The following is a 24,221-nucleotide window of genomic DNA, read 5'->3' as shown; positions in this document are numbered from 1 at the left end:
CTGCTGCACCACAGCTGTCTTAGTGCAAGGTGACTAGTTGTCTTTGCAAGTCTTTGACAATGCAGTTCCCTGCCCACATTCAAAGCCTTTCGCTGCCTCCCACACATGCCTCAGTGTATGTACTTTGTTCTTTGCAGTGTGGATACCTTAATAGAGTGCCCCATGCCAAGCATTCTCGTACAAAGAGAGCATTCATCCACGCCTCTATTGACTCAGTTAATATAACCCTGGGGGAAAGTTCAGACTCAGAATATCCTCGACACTCCAGATACAATCCTGTCCCCACATGTGATACAATTACAGCTGCCCATCTTCCTCCCTGGTACCCTCCAGCTTTTGACACAGTTTTCACTGATTTATCTGTTTATAGAAAACAAACGGCGCTCAACAGGGAAGACTACAACACACTACACAAAAATAGATTTTGTATCATTGTTATTTGTTCTATAATTGTATATTGGTTACAACCTCTACAGCAAGCGATTGTTACCACATAGACAACACAAGCAAGAAACTACAGGAATACAATCCAAAACAACTTTAGAGGCTTAGGGGTTTATGATAAAAGCTGTTGAAGATTGGTGAAAAAACAAAGCAGTTATCTTGTGTGTTCAGAGTGTAGAGTGTGACAGACAGACAGACAGATGGATGGAAGCACATAAGGGACCCCATTTTCTTAAATGAAGACCCCAAAATATCATGTATTAAATATATTCTTAATGCCTTCGTACCTTCTCAAAACGGATACTGTTTATTTCCTGCTATTCGCAGCTCCCATTGTTACACTTGTGATTTGGGGCTGTGACATGGTGGATAACACTGCTCCAGGCTCAGTCAAATATGCAATCCTTTTCTTTTCCATGTGACTTGAAAAGCTTAATCTACCCACTACAGCAAGTTTAATTTATGATGCCGTATTTGTTAAATATTCTAAAGGTGAATTCTTATCACCCTTGATAAGAGGTTTGTATTTGCTGCTGATAATATGTGGTTTAAACAATCCATTGCTCAAAAGGCCCTTACAGAACTAGGCATACATTATTAAGCATCGTTTGATGATTTATATTAAACTCTGTTTGTAAAATGCTTATTTTTTTATGTGTTTGATATTTCGGCATATAACTTATACAGACATGCTCAAATTTGTTGGTACCCTTACAGCTCATTGAAATAATGCTTCATTCCTCCTGAAAAGTGATGAAATTAAAAGCTATTTTATCATTTATACTTGCATGCCTTTAGTATGTCATAGAATAAAGCAAAGAAGCTGTGAAAAGAGATGAATTATTGCTTATTCTACAAAGATATTCTAAAATGGCCTGGACACATTTGTTGGTACCCCTTAGAAAAGATAATAAATAATTGGATTATAGTGAGATTTCAAACTAATTAGTTTCTTTAATTAGTATCACACATGTCTCCAATCTTGTAATCAGTCATTCAGCCTATTTAAATGGAGAAAAGTAGTCACTGTGCTGTTTGGTATCATTGTGTGCACCACACTGAACATGGGCCAGAGAAAGCAAAGGAGAGAGTTGTCTGAGGAGATCAGAAAGAAAATAATAGACAAGCATGGTAAAGGTAAAGGCTACAAGACCATCTCCAAGCAGCTTGATGTTCCTGTGACAACAGTTGCAAATATTATTAAGAAGTTTAAGGTCCATGGAACTGTAGCCAACCTCCCTGGGCGCGGCCGCAAGAGGAAAATCGACCTCAGATTGAACAGAAGGATAGTGCGAATGGTAGAAAAAGAACCAAGGATAACTGCCAAAGAGATACAAGCTGAACTCCAAGGCGAAGGTACGTCATTTTCTCGCACCATCCGTCGCTTTTTGAGCGAAAGTGGGCTCCATGGAAGAAGACCCAGGAGGACTCCACTTTTGAAAGAAAAACATAAAAAAGCCAGACTGGAATTTGCTAAAATGCATATTGACAAGCCACAATCCATCTGGGAGAATGTCCTTTGGACAGATGAGTCAAAACTGGAGCTTTTTGGCAAGTCACATCAGCTCTATGTTCACAGATGAAAAAATGAAGCTTTCAAAGAAAAGAACACCATACCTACAGTGAAACATGGAGGAGGCTTGGTTATGTTTTGGGGCTGCTTTGCTGCGCCTGGCACAAGGTGCCTTGAAATTGTGCAGGGCACAATGAAATCTCAAGACTATCAAGGCATTCTGGAGCGAAACGTACTGCCCAGTGTCAGAAAGCTCTGTCTCAGTCGCAGGTCATGGGTCCTCCAACAGGATAATGACCCAAAACACACAGCTAAAAGCACCCAAGAATGGATAAGAACAAAACATTGGACTATTCTGAAGTGGCCTTCTATGAGTCCTGATCTGAATCCTATCGAACATCTATGGAAAGAGCTGAAACTTGCAGTCTGGAGAAGGCACCCATCAAACCTGAGACAGCTGGAGCAGTTTGCTCAGGAAAAGTGGGCCAAACTACCTGTTAACAGGTGCAGAAGTCTCATTGAGAGCTACAGAAAACGTTTGATTGCAGTGATTGCCTCTAAAGGTTGTGCAACAAAATATTAGGTTAGCGGTCCCATTGTTTTTGTCTATGCCATTTTCATTTGTTTTCTTATTTACAATATTATGTTGAATAAAAAATCAAAAGCAAAGTCTGATTTCTATTAAATATGGAATAAACAATGGTGGATGCCAATTACTTTTGTCAGTTTCAAGCTATTTCAGAGAAAATTGTGCATTCTTCGTTTTTGTGGAGGGGTACCAACAAATTTGAGCACGTCTGTAGATACATGTGCATGTTTCCAGAGTAGCAATGGCAGAGAAATCCTCAAGGTATGAGTGACAGACTGGGGCAGAGGAAACAGAAGGAGCGGCAGCTGCCTTGCCAGTAGATGCCTGGGAGCGCATAATTATTCGGATAAAAAAAGCACATGGAGGCATCACAGAAAGGGAATGTGCATGGAATTGGGGAATACCTCATCAAGACAAAAATCTGTCAGCTCAAGAATATTTAATAGCTTGAGATATGCAGAGTAACTTTCATTCTTTATATAAAAGAAACATAAATACAAAGAGAGGAATCCCGTCGTGATTTGCATAATATTACAATAATACATTTCAAATAGTATATATGAGGTACATATGGTTGCACTAAGCTTTTTCTATGGGAAACACGGAAATGTCTAATGAAAGGACACCACCAGGAACAAATCATCATTTCCTATCAGTGGACAGTTATTTTCAGTCTTTTAGTATAGCAAGCTTCACAAGCATTCACCTCCTCAGTCCCCAAAAACGACTTTGCATTTATAAATCTTACACTGCAGTTTTGTTTTTTTTTGTTTTGTTTTTAATGCGCTGGGACCTACAATGAAAGTGAATGATGTATAATTAAAATACCCAAATCCTTCTAAATGGATATAGGGACAGAAGCAGCCAACTTGATTTCAAAATGTGTGTTTTGTTTCCTTTAAAACATAAAAATCTAGAAAAACAAGTCACAAACAAGAATCTGGAACACCCACCCTCACAAATTAGGAAGTTTTCAACTCGGTGAATAACAGGTTGGACAATATGTTATTTTTGAGATAAGGTGAGTTCAAGCTTCAAACAGAATTATAATAATTGTTTAGAAAAACAGCTTTGTGTAGGGAAATTACCTGAAGGTTGTTTACACAGGGTCTGGAAGCAGTATTAAAACCAATTTTAAACTTGCCCAAAGCATCTGAAACTAAAAACAGTGGACAATTAAATGCCTTCTTTAATTCATTTAATAGCTAGGCAAGCATGAAGAACCCAATTGTACACAATCTAGGTCGCACCTGCAGCCTTCTGAGATGGGAGCGATATTCTTAGACACTGCTAATCACCACGAAAACATACCAAAGTGTAGTGTTACCTAGGAAGTCTGCTGTAGATCACCCATCTCCACCCATGCATTTGCACTCTGGGCATGAGGTTAGGCTAATTACAATGCTGCTGCTTCTGCTTTGGAAAATGCACGGTGAAATGTGGCAGTGCAGTGCAGTTGACTGGTTAGAGCTAAAGACTGCAGCACAGGTTTACAGAAGGACCACCTTGGCTTACTTCCACCCAACTGTAAAACAAGGACTCCGCTGAGAACAATGAATGAATAAAACCAACAAACATACATTTTTTATTTCTCTTTCTTTATTTGAATCTTGAAGACAATGACACTGGCTTCAGAGAGAAGTCCCATGTTATGGAAGAGATCAAACTACAAACGCACACAGCAGCCATCTTGCTAAGGATCCTTTGACCTTTAATTGTCCTTACCATGCTCATATCTTAACAGCGATTAGAGACATTGTAGATCTTTGCTCTCTTTTACTCCTATGTAAAGGGAAGAAAATCTCAGGATCAAGAAATGCATTTGATTTTTCTGAGGCTGTTAATTACTTCTGAGAGGAAAGGTCGACAGCGGGTTATAATCAGTATCCAGCAGATCAATCATCTGTCCAAACACTAAACAGTAGAGGCAAGGTCCTTTGTCATGAGGGTTATTCAATATACTTGCTGGTGGTTGTAAATGATACCCTGTGATGTGGAGGCATGTGTCTGCACTCTGAGTGGCAGGCCTGGTCTTACAGGGTGGAGCTGGCTCTCTAATGCGTTGCCATGGAAAAAGAGACATTGGTTTCTTAATGGGACAGATAGACAGAGGGGAGAGGGGTTGCCATGAAACACTAAAAGGATGTAATAGATGACAAATGGAACAGTAGCGTGACATATGAGAAATGATATATATATATAGGCACACTACCGTGCAAGAATAATTGGGACAGTATTGCGATGCAGCGTGTATATACAGTATTATTGCTTATATTATACATACAATCAAATCTACTGATGGCTTGTTTAACATGGGACCAATAAAAGGGATCAATCAGAGTAGTTGACAGGTGCTCCTTCAACATGGATGTTCTATGAGGTTTCAATGTGTGTATTGTGCATCTAATTAACGATATTCATTTACAGTTTATAACCTCAACAGCTGTGTTATATTAAACATTTTAATTCAACCCCGCAGTCCATTTATTATGCTCTATATGTCTCATATAAAAGAAACCCTTAAATACCTGCAGCGGTACCAATGTGTATTGGCTCCTTATATTCATATAATGTTATCCCCTGGGTAGTAGCATGCAATAAATGCTGATTCTGATCAAATGTTTTAGCACTGGGGTGCAAACGTCATTCATTATATCCAGTTCTGAAAAAAATACTTAAGTATTGAGCAGTTGATTGATACCCTCTAGACTTGTGTGTACAAGCCATCAAAAAGAAGGAGGGTTATACCAAATTAGTAGCTGTCAATACGTTTTATTAAGACTACCAATACCGTACCCTGCTGAAAAGCATGAAAGACCCTTAAACAATGAAGTGGCCACTCGAGTTTGTACTGTGCACAATATATTACCTACACTCTGTAATGAAGTATTACATTGAGAAGGGTGAAACTTAAATACAAAGGGTCAGCATAAGGGGTAAAACTCCTCATTATTCTTCAGAATTCAAATGTGAACCACTCTGGGATAACATCTCAATAGAATGGGTATGGGAACAAAGCCATTTTTTTTAGAATATGAATTGCAGGAGGTATCTTGTAATCATCCACTATCTAATGTATTTGAACTAATTTAAATGGGAGGTTGAGGGTGCAGGGGACATTCACTGAGTTCACTGCCAGAACTTCTCAAAGAGGGTTTTTGAATAAAGAGCACAGGTGCAAACTGTGCTGTGTGTTTACGACGCAAAGAGAGAACATCCATCAAGGAATCAGCACAGATCACTCAGCCCTGGTTCACTTGTCATTAAAGCTGCGTGCAAACTCAGATCTCTGGAAGGGAAAAACCAATATTTATGTTGTCAAGAGACCTGGCCCTTCTCTATACACATATCTAGTACCGTTCCTGCATGTTTCAGAAAGAGACACCGCTTCTATAGCCCTGGAAACAGGAGATCGAAAGAGAACAAGGCTAATCTAGTTCTAAGGTCTTGCCCTTCCGATGCAGCTCTTTCAGTGCATGGCAGTTTGTACCCAAGGCATGTGTGCTTGAAATCAACTTGTGACAGCAGTCTTGAAGTGCTTTCAATGCCACCCGACACCACAATCAGTTAAGGGCACAAGTATGAAGGTTTTACAGTCTCTCTAGCCTTGAATGCTTTTACTGCAATGCATTTAGCATGGTTCTTTGTCAACTGGAATGCGTATATGCTTCATTTTCATGTGTTTTGCTTGAGTCACCACAAAGCCCGTACTATCTGCTCTTTCAGACGGTGTCACATTAAATGACAGACTTTGTTATTACTGCAGGTTCTGCAGAGTAAAGACCTTGTATATAAAGATTTATATCACGCCTCTTGACGAGTTGTATATTATATGAAATGATTTCTAAATAATGAGATTTGTTTAGAATATGTTACTTGAAGGCATATACTAAAGGAAGAAGACAATTATAAAGAATGTAAACGTTTGTCTAAGTTTCTTTTGACTACACTGACTGGCCATAAATTTGAGAACTTGAGTAAAATTTGAAAATCAAATTTATGTGGTTTTTACGTGTCATGTGGGCAAAACTATTGAAAAACTACAGGAAAGAAGTGTGGCATGAATGGGCCGTTGTTGAAAGACCTGAATCTATTAGCCTGGAACAAATATGAAATAGGGGGACATGGTTAAAGACTTCAAATCTTAAAAGGAGATAACCAATACTTTAGGCACAGTACAGAACCCAGGACCAGGGAACACAGTTGGAAATGAAATTAAGCAAAGCGGTGGTTCAGGCAGGGAACTCACTTTTAATCAGTCAATTAAATCAAGCTTATTAAGTGTTAATAACCAGACAATTGTCAATTGAAATAGCAGTACCAGATTTACTGATGTAATTACTTGTCAAGTGATTGTCAGGGAAAGGATTCAAATCTTACCTGATCCATTACCTTCCTGCTATGAGTTAGAGTTCGCCTCCTCCTCCCCAGCCTCCATCTGATTTTGGCTTCGTCTGAGGGGGGGGGGGGGCAGCTATCCTGCCCCCTGCCCATGGCTTCCCCACAGTCAACCTCTCCATTTATCAGTGGAGAAATGTATGGGCAGGGGTTCCCCGAGGCGAGGCAAAAAGATGTATTATATGTTTAAATGTGTAACCAAGAATGTATAATATGCATACATGTGTTCTTGTGTCTGATCTGTATTAAATATTCTATCTATCGCAGGAGTTCCCTGACTGAATTGGAGATTACTTGGATCCTTTAAGACCCAGCTTGACAAAGTTCTAAGATCAAGCAGCTACTAGGACCAGTCTAGATGGGCCGAATGGCCTTCTCTTGTTTGTAAATGTTCTTATGTTCTTATGAACCACATGGTTATAAGGGATAGGAGTTTAGATACAGTATTTTTGTGTTTTCATTATTATTTTATTTCATGGCTGCACCCTAACAGTGCGTATTGGAACTACAATGGGAAATCATATGTTAGGGAGATTCTTAGGTGTTTTAAAACAGACTTGTGATTTAATGTAGAATTTATTTATTTTACCAACTGTTTTGGACCAAGGATAATTTTAGTAGATAGATTTAGCAAGTAAAAGACTACTTAAAGAAATAGAGGCTTAGTAAGTGGCTCCACATCCTCTTCCATAGGGCAGACACGTGTTAGTTAATTACAGCATCGATATTCGAGTAGAAGGGTGTATATTTACAGTTATCACTCTGTTTATACTGCTTAATCTGCATGCAGCGAAGGTACTAATCCAGCTTTTACAGAGACACTAGGTTGTACACTCTACTATTTTAAAGGCAGATCATTCCTTCGAATAATGAACTATGACTGTAATATCTAGTTGAATCAGCATACATTTGCAAACATGAATCGCAGATGTGAGTGTAAGTTTCAGCAGATGAATATAGGTAATTTTGTCCCAGAGATGATTTGCATAATTGGGACCTGATGGGCAATGAATTCAATCCTTGGCTGCCTGGCAACACACACTGACAATGTGGTTATCACTTGAGAGGACAGATGTACAGTTATCATGAGAAATGGAACCCATATAATCAACTTCCAAGGGAAACAATAGATGAGATGAGTGTATGAGTATATATTAATTATACATGTAAAAGCAGTATACTTTTAGGATATGGATGTATGTATGAATGTAATACAGAACACTACTGATACAGACAATGTTGTGTTTTGCTATAATTGTTTAAAATAGCATACCACAATTTTCTTGCTATTATGTATTTATACTTCATATTGAAAACCTTGTAGAGTGTGTCACAAAAAGGCTGGAGGCTGCATCCTGCCCACCCTGTATCTGCTGCAGCAAACACAATGTGTTTAGATGTACTGTATAATATTTCATAAAGTGTAATTAGGGGTTCAATTAAGTGGCCCGGTGGTCCCCCAGAGACCCTCATTTTCAAAATGAGATGTACTTATCGAGTTAGAATCACTTCTAGACACCACTTTGCTCCAACAGGAAAAAGGGATGGTTATACAGCAACTATGCTGAATAACCTACTCATTCTCAAACTGAAAACTTCTTCTATAGCCAAAATGTTTGTCTGCTTGACTTCTTTTGCTCTCAGTATTTTAGGTGAGAATATTTTTTTAACTGAATCATTTAGGTGCTGTGAATTGGAAACGACTTCACAAAGCAAGTGAAATGGCTGAATAAGATGCAGTGACTCTGAATGGCTTTATTTCTCTAAATGTGGATGTCTCATCAGACGGACTACCGTTCTGTATATAAATGTAAATTGAATTGGTCTGTTTGTTTATTTGTTGCAGAGCTGTCATGTAATTACTAGATGTTAAATAGCACTTTCTGCCAGAACTAATATCCTGTCGAAGGCCTGCCATTACACCAATGACACTTCTGTATACTACAGATGGTATTGATGTCACCAGCTGGGTCTCATGCCTTAGCCCGTGCGGCTTTGAACAATCAGAAGAGTGGAGTGCTGCTTGTCCCAGCAGAGTGTTAATGTATGATTAGAACTGCAGGCGCACTAACAAGCCTCAAATTATTTTTCTTCCTCATGAAACACATTATTATTATTATTTCTCTTAGCTTATAAAGGACTGGAATTATCCCCCACCCCCATGTACAGGTATGTGCTTAAATTTCAATGAAAAGAAGTTTATCAGCTGCCATTTTTAATGTTTTATAGTTGAAGAATCTACTGAATTGTACAAGGACACAGCTGCAATGTCATGTCAGGCACACAACAGTAACAGAAAAAAAACACTTCAATGGTGAGAGCAAAAAAAGGGATCTAAAATGTATACGAATCCACATCTCACAGCTCTCCTCATCGCCTGCTGGGCTTGCAGTAGACTTTACAACTGCGTGAACATAATTGAAATCGGCGACCCTCACCTTCAGCTTTCTTTAAGAGGGAACAATTGTACTGTGAATCTTCACTGAACTAAGTGAGGATTTAAAAAAGCTGAAAGACAGACACAGCTCGATGCTTTGCATGTGCAAAACGTCCTGAGTCTATTAAGTGTTGTAGGAGATTGAGATCATTTTTTGTATGATAATATATATATATATATTTTACATAAATTAGATTAAAGGACACAAAAAAATGTCTCAGTAGTTTCCATTCCAAAAAAAAAAAAAAAAACAGCAATATATTACAAGTCGAATCCACACACTTGTCTGCAAAGATGTTGACAGTGATCAAAGCATTTCATTTCCTTAGCCATACCACTGCAAAGCTCAGAGAGCTCCAAATTACATTTCAAGGAATACAGAAACAAAACTAGATTAAAGACAAACATTGCTGATGGATCAGATGTGCAAACAACAAGATTTTTCTGCTACTGTAAAAAAAAAAATGTCAGAATATATTTAACTTCTGTTCAGATAGATTTAAAATCTGTATACTATGGATTAAGAATGGATTCAGAACTAGTTGAATCAACTGGCAATTCAATCGTTAAAATATATACGGCACATTTTTTGTGATAATAAATGCAAACAGCTGCTGCCTTTATTTATTCATTAATGTTTCATTTCTGTTCTCAGCTAAACATCCTTGGGAATTGTGTGCCATGGCCAGGCATGCTTCACCCTGTAGCTGTGGGGATGGAGGCTTATGTGTGAAAGATAGCTGTCAGCTATGCTTAGGCACACCAATAGCTTCATTAAGATACTGTATGTAACCCCTTAACGTGCAGAATACACAATTTCTTACAAATGGAAACAGGTCTCAGTCATAGCAAATTTAGGTTATCAAGCCTGTTGCTGATACATTGTTTGTTTTACACAGTTAACAAAATGGTTGTTCAGTATCTAAAACTAAAGAGAATCTGTCTGAAGCTATTGCTTATAGATATCACAAGATGTCCTGTGCCTTAAAACAAATGCAATAGATGTTTTTGACATTAAGGCTGGTTATGAAGGGCAGTGACTTATGAATTGCAGGATCTCAATATCACAACGCTCTGTATTTTATGGTTTTTAATTATGTTAATAAGGTGGATTAATACATCAAAACACCCCCCGGGGACTTAACACCAGCAGAATTAATGTAGAATGAAAGACTGGCAACATTTAGATCCACCACTGTTGATCATTAAAATAGACACCACTGCCTGAATTTTGCACTGGAGAGAAAGAGCTTTATAAATGTGGACCAGGATACTGATTGTAAATAATGCCTTATTGTACAGTAATACCTGGATGTCTCTTTCCATTGCAGTTAACCTTAAGCATCCTTCACCAGCTGTAGTGTAGCTGTATCTAATTAAACCCTCCCAGTTCCTGGACCAGCCATCTGAAAATAATGTGTGGATCCTTGGCACGGGAGCCAGGTGGCATATTCTGTCCTGCAGCAAAATAACACATAAGACTTTAATATATAGAAATAGTGTTAGTAATTCAGATATGTGTGGACTAACACATGCTTCCAATACCCTTCATTAACATCAATTCACCATGAGTAGGCCCTTAAGTTCTAATGCTTACAACATATGCATTTCCTAATGTGGATTTACTTGACTTCTATTTAAGTTGCAAGTGTTATGTAAAAACAAGGTGGGGATACCAGAATTCATTAGCTTTGGTTTTGTTTTAGGGTTTTTTTTTCTTTCTTAGATACAATAACAATGTTAAAAGGAAATCACTTTTAATGGAAAACAAAAATCCAGAAAAGAGCAAATATAAAATTCTGAATGACATGTCTCGCAGGGGACTTTGGGTCCCAAGATTTGATATTTCTGTACAAGCAGGGCTAAAAATCATTGAAGTGTGCTTTGCAGCAAATGGTTTTCCACTGTCATACAAAGTGTCTTACAGGTAAAAGCTTTGACATTTATAGAGTCACTGTACATCATCTATTTATATTTATATTCAAAGTCAGGCCCAGTACTGCATTATTGATACCTAGCATCATTATTAACAGGTAAAAGCTGGATAAATTATGCATGTGAAATGGCTATTTAAACAAAGCTTGCACAAAAAGGTAGCATGGGTAGGAAATGATATATACTCACTTCCAGGAGAAAAAAAACTCTGGTCAATTGGTCGTCATTAGCAACCTAAAGCTAATTTTGGGGACTAACCATGTGACTAGCAGTGAAAAAGGTATGGAAGCTAATCAAGAGCTTGAGAATGAATTTTACAGCCTTAGATAGTACATCTTTAAGGGTAGGGACCCGTGAAATACAGTCTTGTAACGAGTTCTAATTACTTTGGCAAAGCATACACATTTTCAACAGCAAACTTCCCTGAGGGGGATGCAAAAACATACAGCAAGGCCATGTTTGATCATTTGATTTAACATTTAAAATGAAAGCACAGTATGGGACGGATTGATTAACATTTTGCTCCACTTTTTTATCTTAAGCATAAGAAACAACTTAGGAAACCTAAATTACCATCATGCATTGCCTTTTAAAAAAGATGGCGTAATGGCATATAGTGTTTACTCGTACTTTTAACTTGAAATGTTAATGTTAGAAAAACCAAAACAAATTGAGGCTTCTTAAGAGACCTGGAATTATGTATTTCTAATAGTTGTTTGGTTCTAGTTTTGTATATTTAACAAGGTTTTTTTTTGCCTTTCAAAAACATAGGACTTAATTTAAAAAGAAATATTGTTGGGGCACAAAGGAGAATGCTTCTTGCTAAATCCCACTGTTTGATGTAGAAAGTGCAGAAGAAACGCACCCTGTACTGTTTGCTACATTGCTTTATTAGCATGCAGCGGGCGCTTCAGAACATAATGTTCCTGGCTGGGACTATCTGTTCCACTTATTCACACTTTAATAGGCGGCTTGGAAAAGCTGCTACTCCTAAGACTCACTAACTGGCTTTTTAATTCCATCTCCAGTGGTTGTCTGGACATTGCAGTAAAAACTGCCAACTATTTGGCCAATGCGAGGTTGTTAAGATGTGTGAGAATGCGTGATGAGCTAATGCACACTTCAGCTTCCACACAATGGTTAGTGGAATCGATGTCCTGGAATTCGATATAGTACTTTTGTCAACATGTTTTTAATATGAGCTGCCTAACCTTTTCTTTTTTTCAAGGAATAACCTAGTAAAAAGCAGTCTTGTTATTTTCAAAAACGATCATGAAATGTTTTAAGAGATGCCACAGTGGGCTTTTGCAGCCCCTTTTCTATCTTGTGGTTATAGTAATCTGTAACCAATGGGCTTGCTCTGTGGTTCAGTCGAGTCATGAAGGAGTTTGTCAATACACAGCTAGCGTCAGTAGGACATGTTGACAGGACAAAATGGATGTAATGTGTCATCCTTACTTTGTAACAAGTGTGTAAGTATTATACCTGTAGTAATACACTACTCTGGCCAGTAGGTGTATAAAGAGGTCAAAAGCTGTCAGTAAAGGTTGCTCTAATGTTTATAACCCCTCTACTGGCCGGAGTACAACATTACCACTGATGCTGATACCTCTAAAGTCCCTTTCACACTGGCATGCCCTACCCGTTAACATGATCTCACTTTCATGTGTTCAGCTTCTCTGGATTGAATCGTCAACCCAAATGTTGATTAGAGTAGATGTTTCCTCATCCCTGCTGCAATCTGGCTCATGGCGTGTCTCAATCAACAAAAAAATATGGCTAAACAGAATAAACAGAAATGTTCCTTGCGGAAGTGAAACCTTCACGCAGGTGTGGCTGTTTGTTACTTCATCCGTTTACAAACTCCCATCATGCATTGTGTCTCGCTCGACCCGGCTCAAAGTGTGCTGACCCACATCCTGAGGTGGGTCCCACTATGCGGGTGTGAAATGGGCTTAATATGGGTCTCTGCACTCAGCTCCTGGTCATTTGAAACACTGCTATAATGCTCTAGTTAAGACACTGCTCTCAACAGAACAGAAATAGCTCATTTGCCTTTTCCTAGAATGTAAAATGGGAGCTGGCAGTTGTAACTCTGTATGCACTGCTCCTGGGATGCAACTCCAGATCTTACCCCTGTCATTCACTGTATTGCCAGGAACTGCCTCTTTTTGCCTTTTTTCTACAATGATCTTGCTTTCAGGCTATCAAGAAAGCTTTTGTTCTTATAAAGTCATCTGCAAGTGAGCTGTAATTAGACGCCACACCCAAATCATTATGCAGCCTATGTCTGACTCTGCATGTTCAGGGAGTATCGTGTGAACATTTGCGATTAGCAAGATGAGGCTGTGGTTGCTTTAGATCAACCAGGCGCATAATGTATAGGACAGGATAAGAGAGCAGGCATGCTGGTTCTTTAGCTCTTGTTGCTGCTCATACTGAACCCGGCTTGCAGGGAACAAAATGAATTCTGTGACTCACACAGAGGGCTTTTCAGATGCTGTGGAGAGGAAACATTGTGACTCATCACCCTGATGCTAAGAATAGGGCTTTTAAACTGGAGATCAATACATTCTGATTAAAAAAAAAAATGTTTAAAAATGCAATGGCTTTTTCATTCCCGTACATTAGATTTTGTATTTATTGAACATCATGAGAGGGGCGGAGCATCTTGTTTTTGTTTTCCAGGGCCTCCCAGGGGGATACAGGGCAGTGATACATTACCAAGCACTCACATAATAAATGAAATTGTCAAACAAGAATAATAAATACAGACAAAAGAATCAATACCAGGCACAAATTGTACAGCCTCTTAAAAAGGGTCTGCTTTAATTTACAAGCTGGCATGCAATTTTAAATAATGCTACAGTGTATACTGTTTCACACAATTCCAGCAAAAAAAAACAAAAAAAAACACTCATTCGCCTCACACTGCAAAAGGGATCTCCTTGTTTTAATGACAGCATACAGACAAATAGGCATCCCTGCTAACATTACATAATATGGGTGTTGCCCTTGTTAAATAATCATAGTGCATCCAGATTAAATATTCATAATATGGGCTGGTATTTATCATGCATTTCAACCAATAAGCAACAAGTAATATTGCTCAAGCATTGACAGTACTATTGCTAAAGGTGATTGACAGGGGGTGTTTTATAGGAGCACAGAAAATAAAATAATTAAAGGATATTCCTCTTACAGATTTTTCTAAATCTGATATACTTGTATCTTTTTTATTGTGAGCTACACATTATAATTGCAGAGATAAAAATAAATAAAAAAACCTTCTTCATATCAACCCACCCAAGACATTATTAAACAAGATCGCCCTCTAATGGACACAGACTTAATTTTGTCATCTTTAAATTGATTTATTTTTTTGCTTTATATGAATTGATCATTTAGATATTTATATGGCAGTAAATGTATACATGGGGGTCTGTTTCTTTGTTTCTGTTGCTTGCTGTTGTGTTTTATATATCTTTCATAAGGGTGAACAATTGGGTTCAGGTCTTCCATAATACAAGTGTCCTTGATAAAGAGGGAGGTTAGTGGACATTTTAGCAATTATCCTTTCGAATGGGTGGGTTACAATGTGATTGTCTTAACCCACAGCACGTGCCATACCTAATCTTGTTTAATAAAGGGTTTCCGAATAACCATTGATTGTTAGGGATACAGGGTGAAATTACAATTTGAGAGGCAATTGTTTGTTTTTAGCTATACCATTTGGATGCTTGTCTTAGGTTTCTAATATGTCTATTCCCTTTAGAATGCTATGTAGCCTATTAAAAAGCTACCTGGGATCATACTGCTTTATAATTCACCTGAAGGCCTGTTGATTTTACCCTAGTCTCTTAGTAACCATAGTGCAGCTTTGCAGTTGCCTGGCAACAACCTTCAAGCAACTCCGGTGCTCAATGCTGACCACCCACTGCCCTCCTCTCAATTAACTCTTTTCAGTCCCCAGTCTCTATACTGTAACAAGCTTTCAAAAGTACTCTGATTGCTCTTTGACCTCGATATTGATCCATTAAAGATGTCACAACCTTGGAGATATGGAGAATGTAAGTATGCATTCGGTTTGGGCAGGTTTCATTATGAATTAAATGATATATTCCCTTTAATATCCCCAAACTACTCGGTATTGTTTAATATGAGAGTGTTAGATGGTAAAGCTTTGTTTAAACCATTGACCTTCAACAGACTAATTATCTTAAAGAGGAAATGGTACATCAAATAAAGCAAACACTGTCAGGGTATGAGATTAAAAGTAACTGGTGACACCAGACTTAAAATGGTGTCAGGAAGTGAAAAGATATATTCACCGGAATAGTTAACCAAAACCTGTATATGTGTATAACTTCAATGTAAAGTGTTTTTAACAAAACGAAAGACAACATTAAAACCGTGCAAACAGCTATCTCAAAAGAGTCTTTTGTTTCGACACCTTTAAAAAGCGGAGTCTTGCATTGCCGAATTGAAAAAGATACAATGTGCACAGTAGGGAAATAGGACGTTAGTTCTTTGAAGAGCTAGAAACATGGATTCACCACCACATCTTCAATCATTTTGATACCTTAAAACTACACTTCCCGTCATCCACGACTACAGGAAACAAAACCAATACCGTATAGCTCGATGGTATTTGTAGGCCATTAAACATCGAATCAGCTCTAGAACTGTGATCTGCTTTTACTGTACAGATACGTCCAAGCCTAGTAAACTACAACTCCCAGGTTGCATAGTGAGACTGTTTTCATCGATTTGTTTTTCAACCCCGGCCAAACCGGTGTGTTAGTTATAGTCACGCGTACGTTATATTCTAAATGGTCATCATTTACCTGTTTTAAATTGACGAATCGCGTATAATGGCCGAGGGCAGTGGTAATGTAGTAAACCTTACGCCCGGAGACCCACAGGTCATAGGCCTCATTGTTGACCATCTGAAGAGCCGTGGCCTGTTCGACGAGTTCCGCAGAGATTGTCTAGCCGATGTCGATACAAAAGTGAGTGAGCGTGCTAGGTTTAATTGTATAATGTTGCCATGGCTTTCCAGTCTAAAACCTTCGGTGTATTGTTAAATTTGAAATCCCTGGAAACAACATGCACGCCTTTCTTTTGTGATGTCGTTTTAATTACAGGTTAGCTGTTGCCTTGGCTCATGACTCGGATGTATTTGTGTAGCTGAGCTGCACTGTGGGTGACTTGATTGATTTTTTAAAATTTGGAGTGAATGGAAAACGTCAAACCAAAAACCACTTTACTTGTTATTTAAGAACTCGGTATGCAATATCTGTGATCCGATACATGTGTATGTGTGTGTGTGTGTGTGTGTGTGTGTGTGTGTGTGTGTATATATATATATATATATATATATATATATATATATATATATATATATATATATATTTAGCTCAAAGAGCCAAAATATATTCTGACAGTAGACATTTTACCCGTGCTACATAGTGGAATGGATTATAAATATATGAAATATATTTAACAGAAAAGAACGTTAGGGTTTAAATTAACACAGAGTCATTTGTGAGCGTTAATAATCTAGCAAAAAACGAGGGTGTTTCTGTCCATTCTGTGTGGTAAATGTTTGCCTAAGTTACCTAAAAGAAGTGTGTTAGTGTGAATAGAATGGCATTTAATAGGCCTATATTATAATGTATTGCAATATAATAGAAACAACATTATTATTATTATTATTATTATTATTATTATTATTATTATTGCTGCTGACCCTAAGAAAAGTCCTGTTGAGATCTAAACAAAGTGACTCTTTATTTTTGCTCTGCCATAAGTGTTGAAACGACTCAAGGTGTCAGACACCCAATTCAGACACAATAAATGCTTTATGAATTAAGACAAAAACATGAATACTCACACTCGCACAATGCCAAAGGTAGCTTTTATTTTCATGAAACATTGTGGAAACGTTGTAGAACTGTCTCATATTTTTCCTGGTTTAAATTTTTATTTTTTATAGCCAGCCTATCAGAATCTCAGGCAAAAGGTTGATAACTTTGTGTCCACGCACCTGGACAATCAGGAGTGGAACCCGAACATTAACAAGAACCAAGTGCGCAATGGACTGAGGCAGAGTGTCATCCAGTAAGTGCATTTTAAAATACAGGCAATACGAATGACCTATTCTTATACTTTATACATATTATATCAGTGAAAACCTGCATCAAAACTTTTACTGCCTTTTTTAGATTTGGTAGGCAGTAGTTTTGTATTTATTATCACAGTTTTACACAATGGAATTTAAATGCACAAGTTTAATACAACGTGCCATAAAGTAATTGCTATGCTGTAGTGCCACATGGTGTTAATGTGCATAACACAGCCAACCACTGTCCTGCTCACACTGCACACAACTGCAGCTCTCTCACTAATCAAGGCTGACAGTATGAGAGACACTAATGTTTTCTGGTCTGACCTCACTAATTGGAGTTGTGTTGAATCAATAATACAGTATATCTCTGTGTTCTGAGCAGGTCAGGCATGCTTGAGGCTGGAGTGGACAGAATCATTACTCAGGTGGTGGATCCCAAACTTAATCACATTTTCAGGCCCCACATAGAGAACGCCATTCATGATTTCTTGGCTGCCGAGAAGAAGGAGGAGGCAGTGCCAGCTCCAAATGCAGAGCCTGAGAAGCAGGAGCCGCTCCCCACCACTCCGAGTACACCATGAGGTCAGGCACCTCCGCATTTCAGAAGCGACACCAAAGAGGGTAGGGCTGTGTACGGCAGACTACTGGTAAAAAGTTCAAGAAATTGCCTTCCTTATAATCCCCCTTCGGTTACGATTTTTAATGTGAATATTTTAGACATTTTTAAATAGTTTGTCTGAACTCTGTGGAGTTCGAGAAGTTGTCCTACCAGAAATGTGGGAAAAAAAAAAAGAAACATGCATGCGTTATAAAATAGATACATAGATAGGAAAGTCAGCATGACACAATTATGCACACAGTGGCAAAAGGGGACATAGTACTAATATGACTACTGAAGTTGTTCTAGCATATGTGTCATACGTCAGTATTCAGCCAATAAATCGACACAATGCATATTGTAATAAGTACTGTATCAAGTTAACTTAAAAAAAAAAAAAAAAAATAGCATCTGTGTTTAACAGTTAGCGAATCACAATTTTTATTTGTAAAGCTCACTTAAAAGATGCATTGGGTTTACATAAAGTACATTCTTCTGTCTGTAAACAGATGTAAAACAGTGTCGTCTGTGTCAGATGCCCAAGCTAGTTATTTTTTGCTTAGTTTAAATTGTCTATTTTCTTTCTTTCTTTTTTTTTCAGATGATGCTGTAACATATTTATGGATTTGTATCTTTTCTGCAGTTGTCATTTCTGATAACCCGAAACAATAGCCGCTGTATCATAGACAGTCGTGTCTATGCAGTTTATGGAGAAGAGCAACTGGTGTAAAAGATGCACTAAAATTACCCAGAAAAAATTCAATCGCCTGTAAACTAATGTTTGATATTGTTAAACAGGGTTTTGGTGACTGCTAAAACACTTATGATAGACAGTGAAAAAAGCACAGTACATTTTTAAAGGTTATTTTATTACAGCTTAGAAAGCCTGTGCTATCAAGCATTTTTGCAGATGTTTAAAGGGTTTACTCAGACTTTCTAACCCTAATTTTTTGCTGCTACATGGAAAATTGCACTTAACTTTAATACTGTCCCTCAATTGGAAAAATATAATACTGTAGCCAAATAGTTTATGCAGTGGCCTTAAAATGTGTAAGAATCTGGCCAGCTGTGTGTGTGTGTTTTTTTTTTTTTTTCCTTTGTTTTTTTAATGCCTTTGGTGTTATAGGATTTTTTTGTTTTGTAGAAGTTCAGTTTGTAAAATTTGAATACATCTAGGAAACAAAGAACAATGTCGACATTTTTGACCGACATCACTGTTTGGGATTTTGAAGCGTAAAACAGCAATGGCATGGACGTGATGTAAATAACACATACACATTTTGGACCATATGATTCTCATAAAAATCAAAGTTTGCATTTAAAATCTAATATTTCAGCCTGTGTGCTATTTGGTGGTTGTTGGGATGTTTTGTATTACAGAAGTGGAAGAATCATTCAGATCTGGGGTGCAGCTGCCAGCAAACCCATCCTGTGTGGTCCACAGAAAGCTCAAAGCTTCTCATGTGTAGCATGAGGGCCATTTGAGGTCATTACTGCATGTCTGGTGCTCAGTTCTCAGTATAGGCAATGGGTTAATCTGCTGTAAAGTGTTTTCTATGACTTTAAAGCCTTGGTCAATATTGATCACAACAATGTAAATTCTTATGTACATTATTGTGAGAAAGAAACAAACTCCTTTTATAGTAAAACATTTATTTCAAAGTAATAAATGTAATGGTAAATGAAACAGCTTCATTGTTGCATATCTGGTACAATTACCAAAAAACTGGTGTGTAGTAGGTTTGGAAATTTTAAATAAAAACATGAGTACACTAGCTTGGAGTACTCAAATACAGGCAGCGTAACTGGTGCAGTTTTCCTTTTGTATCTATACTTGCATGAACAACAGGCTGTACTACATTACACTAATCAAAATGTGTACTAAGAGCAGGCAATTAACAAAGTAAGGCAAAGCCAGTGGGGTAGCAAGGAGGAGTGATTGACATTCTGAACTGTCAAATCACAATTTGTGGAACTACACCCACCCCCCCAAAACAAATTCCCGCCCCTTTAGTGTTGCCTGGTTGTAGCCAGCGCATTCTGCCAATTGCTTTCAAGTGAATTGACTCAGTTGCTGCTAATGTGGGATAGATTAATACATGCATGAACAAACGGTCAAGACATTTGTTGCATTTCACACAAGCCCCTTTCTAAACAATCACCTCACAAGTTCCATCCAACTTTAAACACGTGAGAAATCCATCAACCACAAATGCAATGGTATCCTAAATATGTTTGTTTCATTCACTATCAAGCCATGCACAATAGTTCTCCATTTTACCCTACAAAAACAGTTTCTGCAACGGTGACTGTCAAGGATGATGTTACCTTCTGCTATGACAGATGGTTATTGAACAGGTTAAATGGGTGTACTGAAAAATAAAGCCTAACGATAGGTTCTGTTGATAAGGTGCTGTTAAGGTTTTTATCACATTGCATTCTTCGCATTGCTGAGAGTGTTGGTCTGACCAGACTTGCTCATTTCATCCACTATAAAAATATAGCCTTGAGCTGTTGGCAAAAGTATCTATTACTTTTTGCATTGTATTCCATATTAAGTGATACCTTTAGTACCGTACACTGCCACTTCCTCTAAAAAAAAAAAAAATTAAAAAATACAGGTTATAAATTTCCTGTTGCATTATCGGTCCCTATTCACAAGACAGTTTTGAATAATGTTTTGTAAGGGACTGTTTTTAAAAGCCTTTTTTGGTAAATAAAGTTAAAAAACAACAACATTTTGAACTATTTTGGAGGGTTTATATTAGTTTATACATTTTTTTGCCAATCAGAATAAGAAGCTAGTTAGGTTGAATGAGGTGATATATTTGTGTTCTGTTCTAGCTCATTCTGGGTGTTTTACAGTAATTCAAATTGTATGCCAGCACAGTTATGGCTTTTGGAATGAAGTGTCACTGCCAGTAAGCAGTTCCTCTGACAGGCAGCCTGTGTACGTCCTGCGTCAATGAGATGTCTGAAGGTTTGGAATAATGTTTTTTTCATACAGATGTTATATTTCTTCTGCAGTTGTTGCACACGTACATGAGGCTTACTTAGTTTACCCAAGCGGTTGCAATTACATAGCAAAAGTGGTCAGACAGACTTGTATAAAAAAATGCTTTGTCTTGTCTACAGTATAGCCATTCCAGCTGCGGTTATCCACCACTTTCTTGCTCGCAGTACAAGACACTGGCTGAATTTTTAAGCAGAGAAGCAATGCAAAGAAATCCTCAAGAGTAGAAAAACAAAGTTGTACATGGAATATTTTATCAGTGAATATTCAATCAGGTTAAGTGATTTGCTCTGTGGTGTCACCGAAAAATACTTAGTAATGCCAGCTGAAATAAAATCATGCAAACTTATGTAATGTCAAACTATTTTTAAACCAAATCACTTGGACACAACAACAGTGTACAAGATTTTTACATTTTTTAAGTACATTTAATTTGTCTTCTAATTGGTGCATATATGCCGTTAATGGGTTTTCTCTGCATAGAGAAATACAAATCGGGACAGGAGAGGGATATAATATAATTGGCTTTAGTTACACTCTTTCTTTGAACTCTTGGCTAAGGGAATCACAAACAGTAGTCTTCAGTATCTTGAGGCCCCTACTGCATTCATCAATTTCTAACTAAAATGGAATATCTCCCCTTCGTTTTAACTTCATAGGAATTCGTCGTAACAAGACCAACATATCCTGACTTTGTGACAGACTCAATTAGCAGGTCTACTCATACCTCATTTTATTATATTACTTTTTGCTTAAGCAAAAAACATGTTATGCTTGCCCACTGCATCTCTGTAGACAAGTCCTGGTATTTGGTCAGACTGAAGCTTTCAAATGTAAAAACAGACCCAATAAAAGGTCCTGAAGAATTCATATTATTATTATTACTTATTTCTTAGCAGACAGGCTTGTCTTGGCAAAATCCATAAGAGCTTTAACTTCTGGTTAGACTAATGTGGATTTCAATCTTCATGACGGCTTGCATAAATTTGATGAAACATACTGTGAATATAGGTCATGGTGACATGCTATCGTTTTATTGTGTGGTTTTGATGAAACTACATGGCCATTATGAAGTGCTATGGGGTGCTTTTCGAGATACTGTGGACAAACCTGTATATATCCTTGCCGGGTAAACCTGTATATATCCTTGCCGGGGTTCACTTAAGTTACTGACGTAGGTTTAACTGTTACAGTCAATTACTGATATTATTGTTTACCACTAGGTGGAGACATTGCTAGCAGAATCAAAACATAAGTGAATGTGATGGAGTTGCCACCTTTTGAGGGATTAAAACCAGGACAGAAGGTTAGCGGTTTAGGCTTAAAAATATTAGCAGTCTGCAATTTTGGACTTTGTCTGGTAAATTCTGAGTCCTTTTTACATATTTACATACAATGAATATTAAAAAATATGTGCGACACACATAAACAAGTGCATCACTGTATCTGAAAGCAACAAACATTTCAAATGTGAGATCCGTTCAAATAATTGCTTTCATTCAACTATCATGGCAAGTCATTTTGGAGCGCTTGGCACCATTAGCTGTACTCCAGGAAGTGGTAGATTTCCTCATGTGCAGCCTGACCACATAATTGCCTTGAGCTTTCTTAAAAGCAGGCTTGTGGCAAGGTTGTAGCATCATTCTTGAGATAGAGCTGGTCTTGTTTCGACAGTTAAAAACCCTTGGAAGTAGATCATTTTCCCCATCAGGATTTTGGGGGGGAGGAGAGGGGATGCATTTGCCTTTGTCTTTCCATGGACACATAAAGACATTGACAAAGAACACTAGTCAAAATGTTTGTCATAGATTTTTTAAAGTTTATTTTGACATCGATGTGATAACTCATGAACGAATGGGTTATAATGAAATTGAATTTGAGTTGATAAAATGTAATTCTCTAATGCAGGTCGATTAGAAGATTTGGTGTTCTTGACACCTAGATTTTTGGGGTGAAAGCCTTAGGTTTGGGTATGAGCAATATTAATATTACAGATACAATGGGGTGTCCAGCTGTACTGCAGAAAGAAGTGACCCAGCATTTTACTCACCAAGTGCAAGAACTTTTCTGTTAAATAGGGGTAGGATTCTTGTTTTTGTAATATGTATTTTTATGTTATTATTAGTAGTAGAAGTAGTAGTAGTCATAGTTATTGCTATTATTATTACCATCATGATTAAAGTCATGTATTTATTTACTCAATATAAAGCATATACTTAATTGTATTAATCTTGAATTTTCTTTATGAATTAAATTGTTCCTTGGTTCCTAACCAAACAGCAGTATCAAAATTTGCAAGTGTAAACTTAATTTACGTATTAGAACATTAACAGCTGCTGTGATTAGTGACATTGGTCGGGATGCCTTGACTGCAAACACGATAGTACTCTTCATGGTTTCCACACATTAGGCTATAATGGAGCCAGTGAGCGTGAACTCTTCAGGACAACTGTACAGTGCTGAATCTGATACTAGCCGATATGTAGGAACTAAACTTTACTCTCAGCACTTCGTGATATTAGGTTTCACCACGAGGATCCAGCTATGTGACTCAAACTTTCGTCAGGAGTGCTCCACGGCTATTAAGACATTTTGCTGATGTGCCCCCATCTCTGGAATATGATCCTGTAATATTAAAGTGTAAGAATTTTCAGCTGTCTGGTGTGAAAGCTGGACAAGGGACTCTCCTTAGTACTGTAGATACCATCCAAGAACTTCAGCTTGCATGATTTCCACTTCATAAAACTGCTGAATGTTTCCTGATGGTTCTTTTCCTTTGAGTTTCCTTCCCAGTAACCCCACATTGATAGAGACAGATTTGTCCATCATATGTTATCGATTTCCTAAATATCTAAGGGCTGTCCCTTATGGTTTCTATGGAGCCAGTTATACAGTATTTTGCAATACTTCTTTACTTCTTCCACTGAGAAACAGCTGCATAGCAAAGATTACATCAGTGTACAGTTGGCTAATTACAAAGAGACTTCAGATGCAGACTTTGTGGCTGAGACTTGCCTAGGAGTTTGGAAGCTTATAAAGTAGAACGAGAAAGGTTTGTAAGACTGAAATTAAACGGCAATTAAATGCCATCATCAGATTAGTGACGGTGTGCAGTTACCGGTGTGCAGTTACCAGTGGGCAATCTCCTGATACATTCCACTATA

At 37.7% G+C, this 24,221-nt stretch overlaps 1 protein-coding gene across 5 annotated transcripts; it reads left to right on the top strand.

Annotated features, from left to right (window-relative positions):
- The first annotated feature begins 15,977 nt into the window (after positions 1-15,977).
- Positions 15,978-19,844, top strand: LOC131699468 (biorientation of chromosomes in cell division protein 1-like). 5 transcript variants are annotated; one of them, XM_058996244.1, is made up of 4 exons: positions 15,978-16,328; positions 17,315-17,439; positions 17,904-18,028; positions 18,646-19,844. In XM_058996244.1, exons 1-3 carry the CDS (start codon positions 16,191-16,193, stop codon positions 18,025-18,027), a joined length of 387 nt encoding a protein of 128 aa, XP_058852227.1. In that variant the 5' UTR covers positions 15,978-16,190; the 3' UTR covers position 18,028; positions 18,646-19,844. The 5 variants fall into 5 exon arrangements, 4 of the variants coding, with proteins under 4 accessions (XP_058852227.1, XP_058852226.1, XP_058852225.1 ...); XM_058996243.1 differs by having other exon boundaries at positions 15,984-16,328; positions 17,904-18,067; XR_009308161.1 differs by having other exon boundaries at positions 15,999-16,328; positions 17,829-18,093.
- Positions 19,845-24,221: the final 4,377 nt, after the last annotated feature.

Source organism: Acipenser ruthenus, chromosome 22 (genome assembly GCF_902713425.1).
Source record: "Acipenser ruthenus chromosome 22, fAciRut3.2 maternal haplotype, whole genome shotgun sequence".
NCBI lineage: Eukaryota > Metazoa > Chordata > Actinopteri > Acipenseriformes > Acipenseridae > Acipenser > Acipenser ruthenus.
The sequence above is the reverse complement of the archived record's forward strand: the minus strand, read 5'-3'. Positions and strand labels throughout refer to the sequence as shown.

Excerpts from the sequence above, each read along its gene's own strand:
- LOC131699468 (XM_058996242.1), top strand. The coding sequence starts at position 16,191 with ATGGCCGAGGGCAGTGGTAATGTAGTAAACCTTACGCCCGGAGACCCA. Across the intron at positions 16,329-17,314 it reads TAGCCGATGTCGATACAAAA|CCAGCCTATCAGAATCTCAG; the intron begins GTGAGTGAGCGT and ends TATTTTTTATAG. Across the intron at positions 17,440-17,828 it reads CTGAGGCAGAGTGTCATCCA|GTCAGGCATGCTTGAGGCTG; the intron begins GTAAGTGCATTT and ends TGTTCTGAGCAG.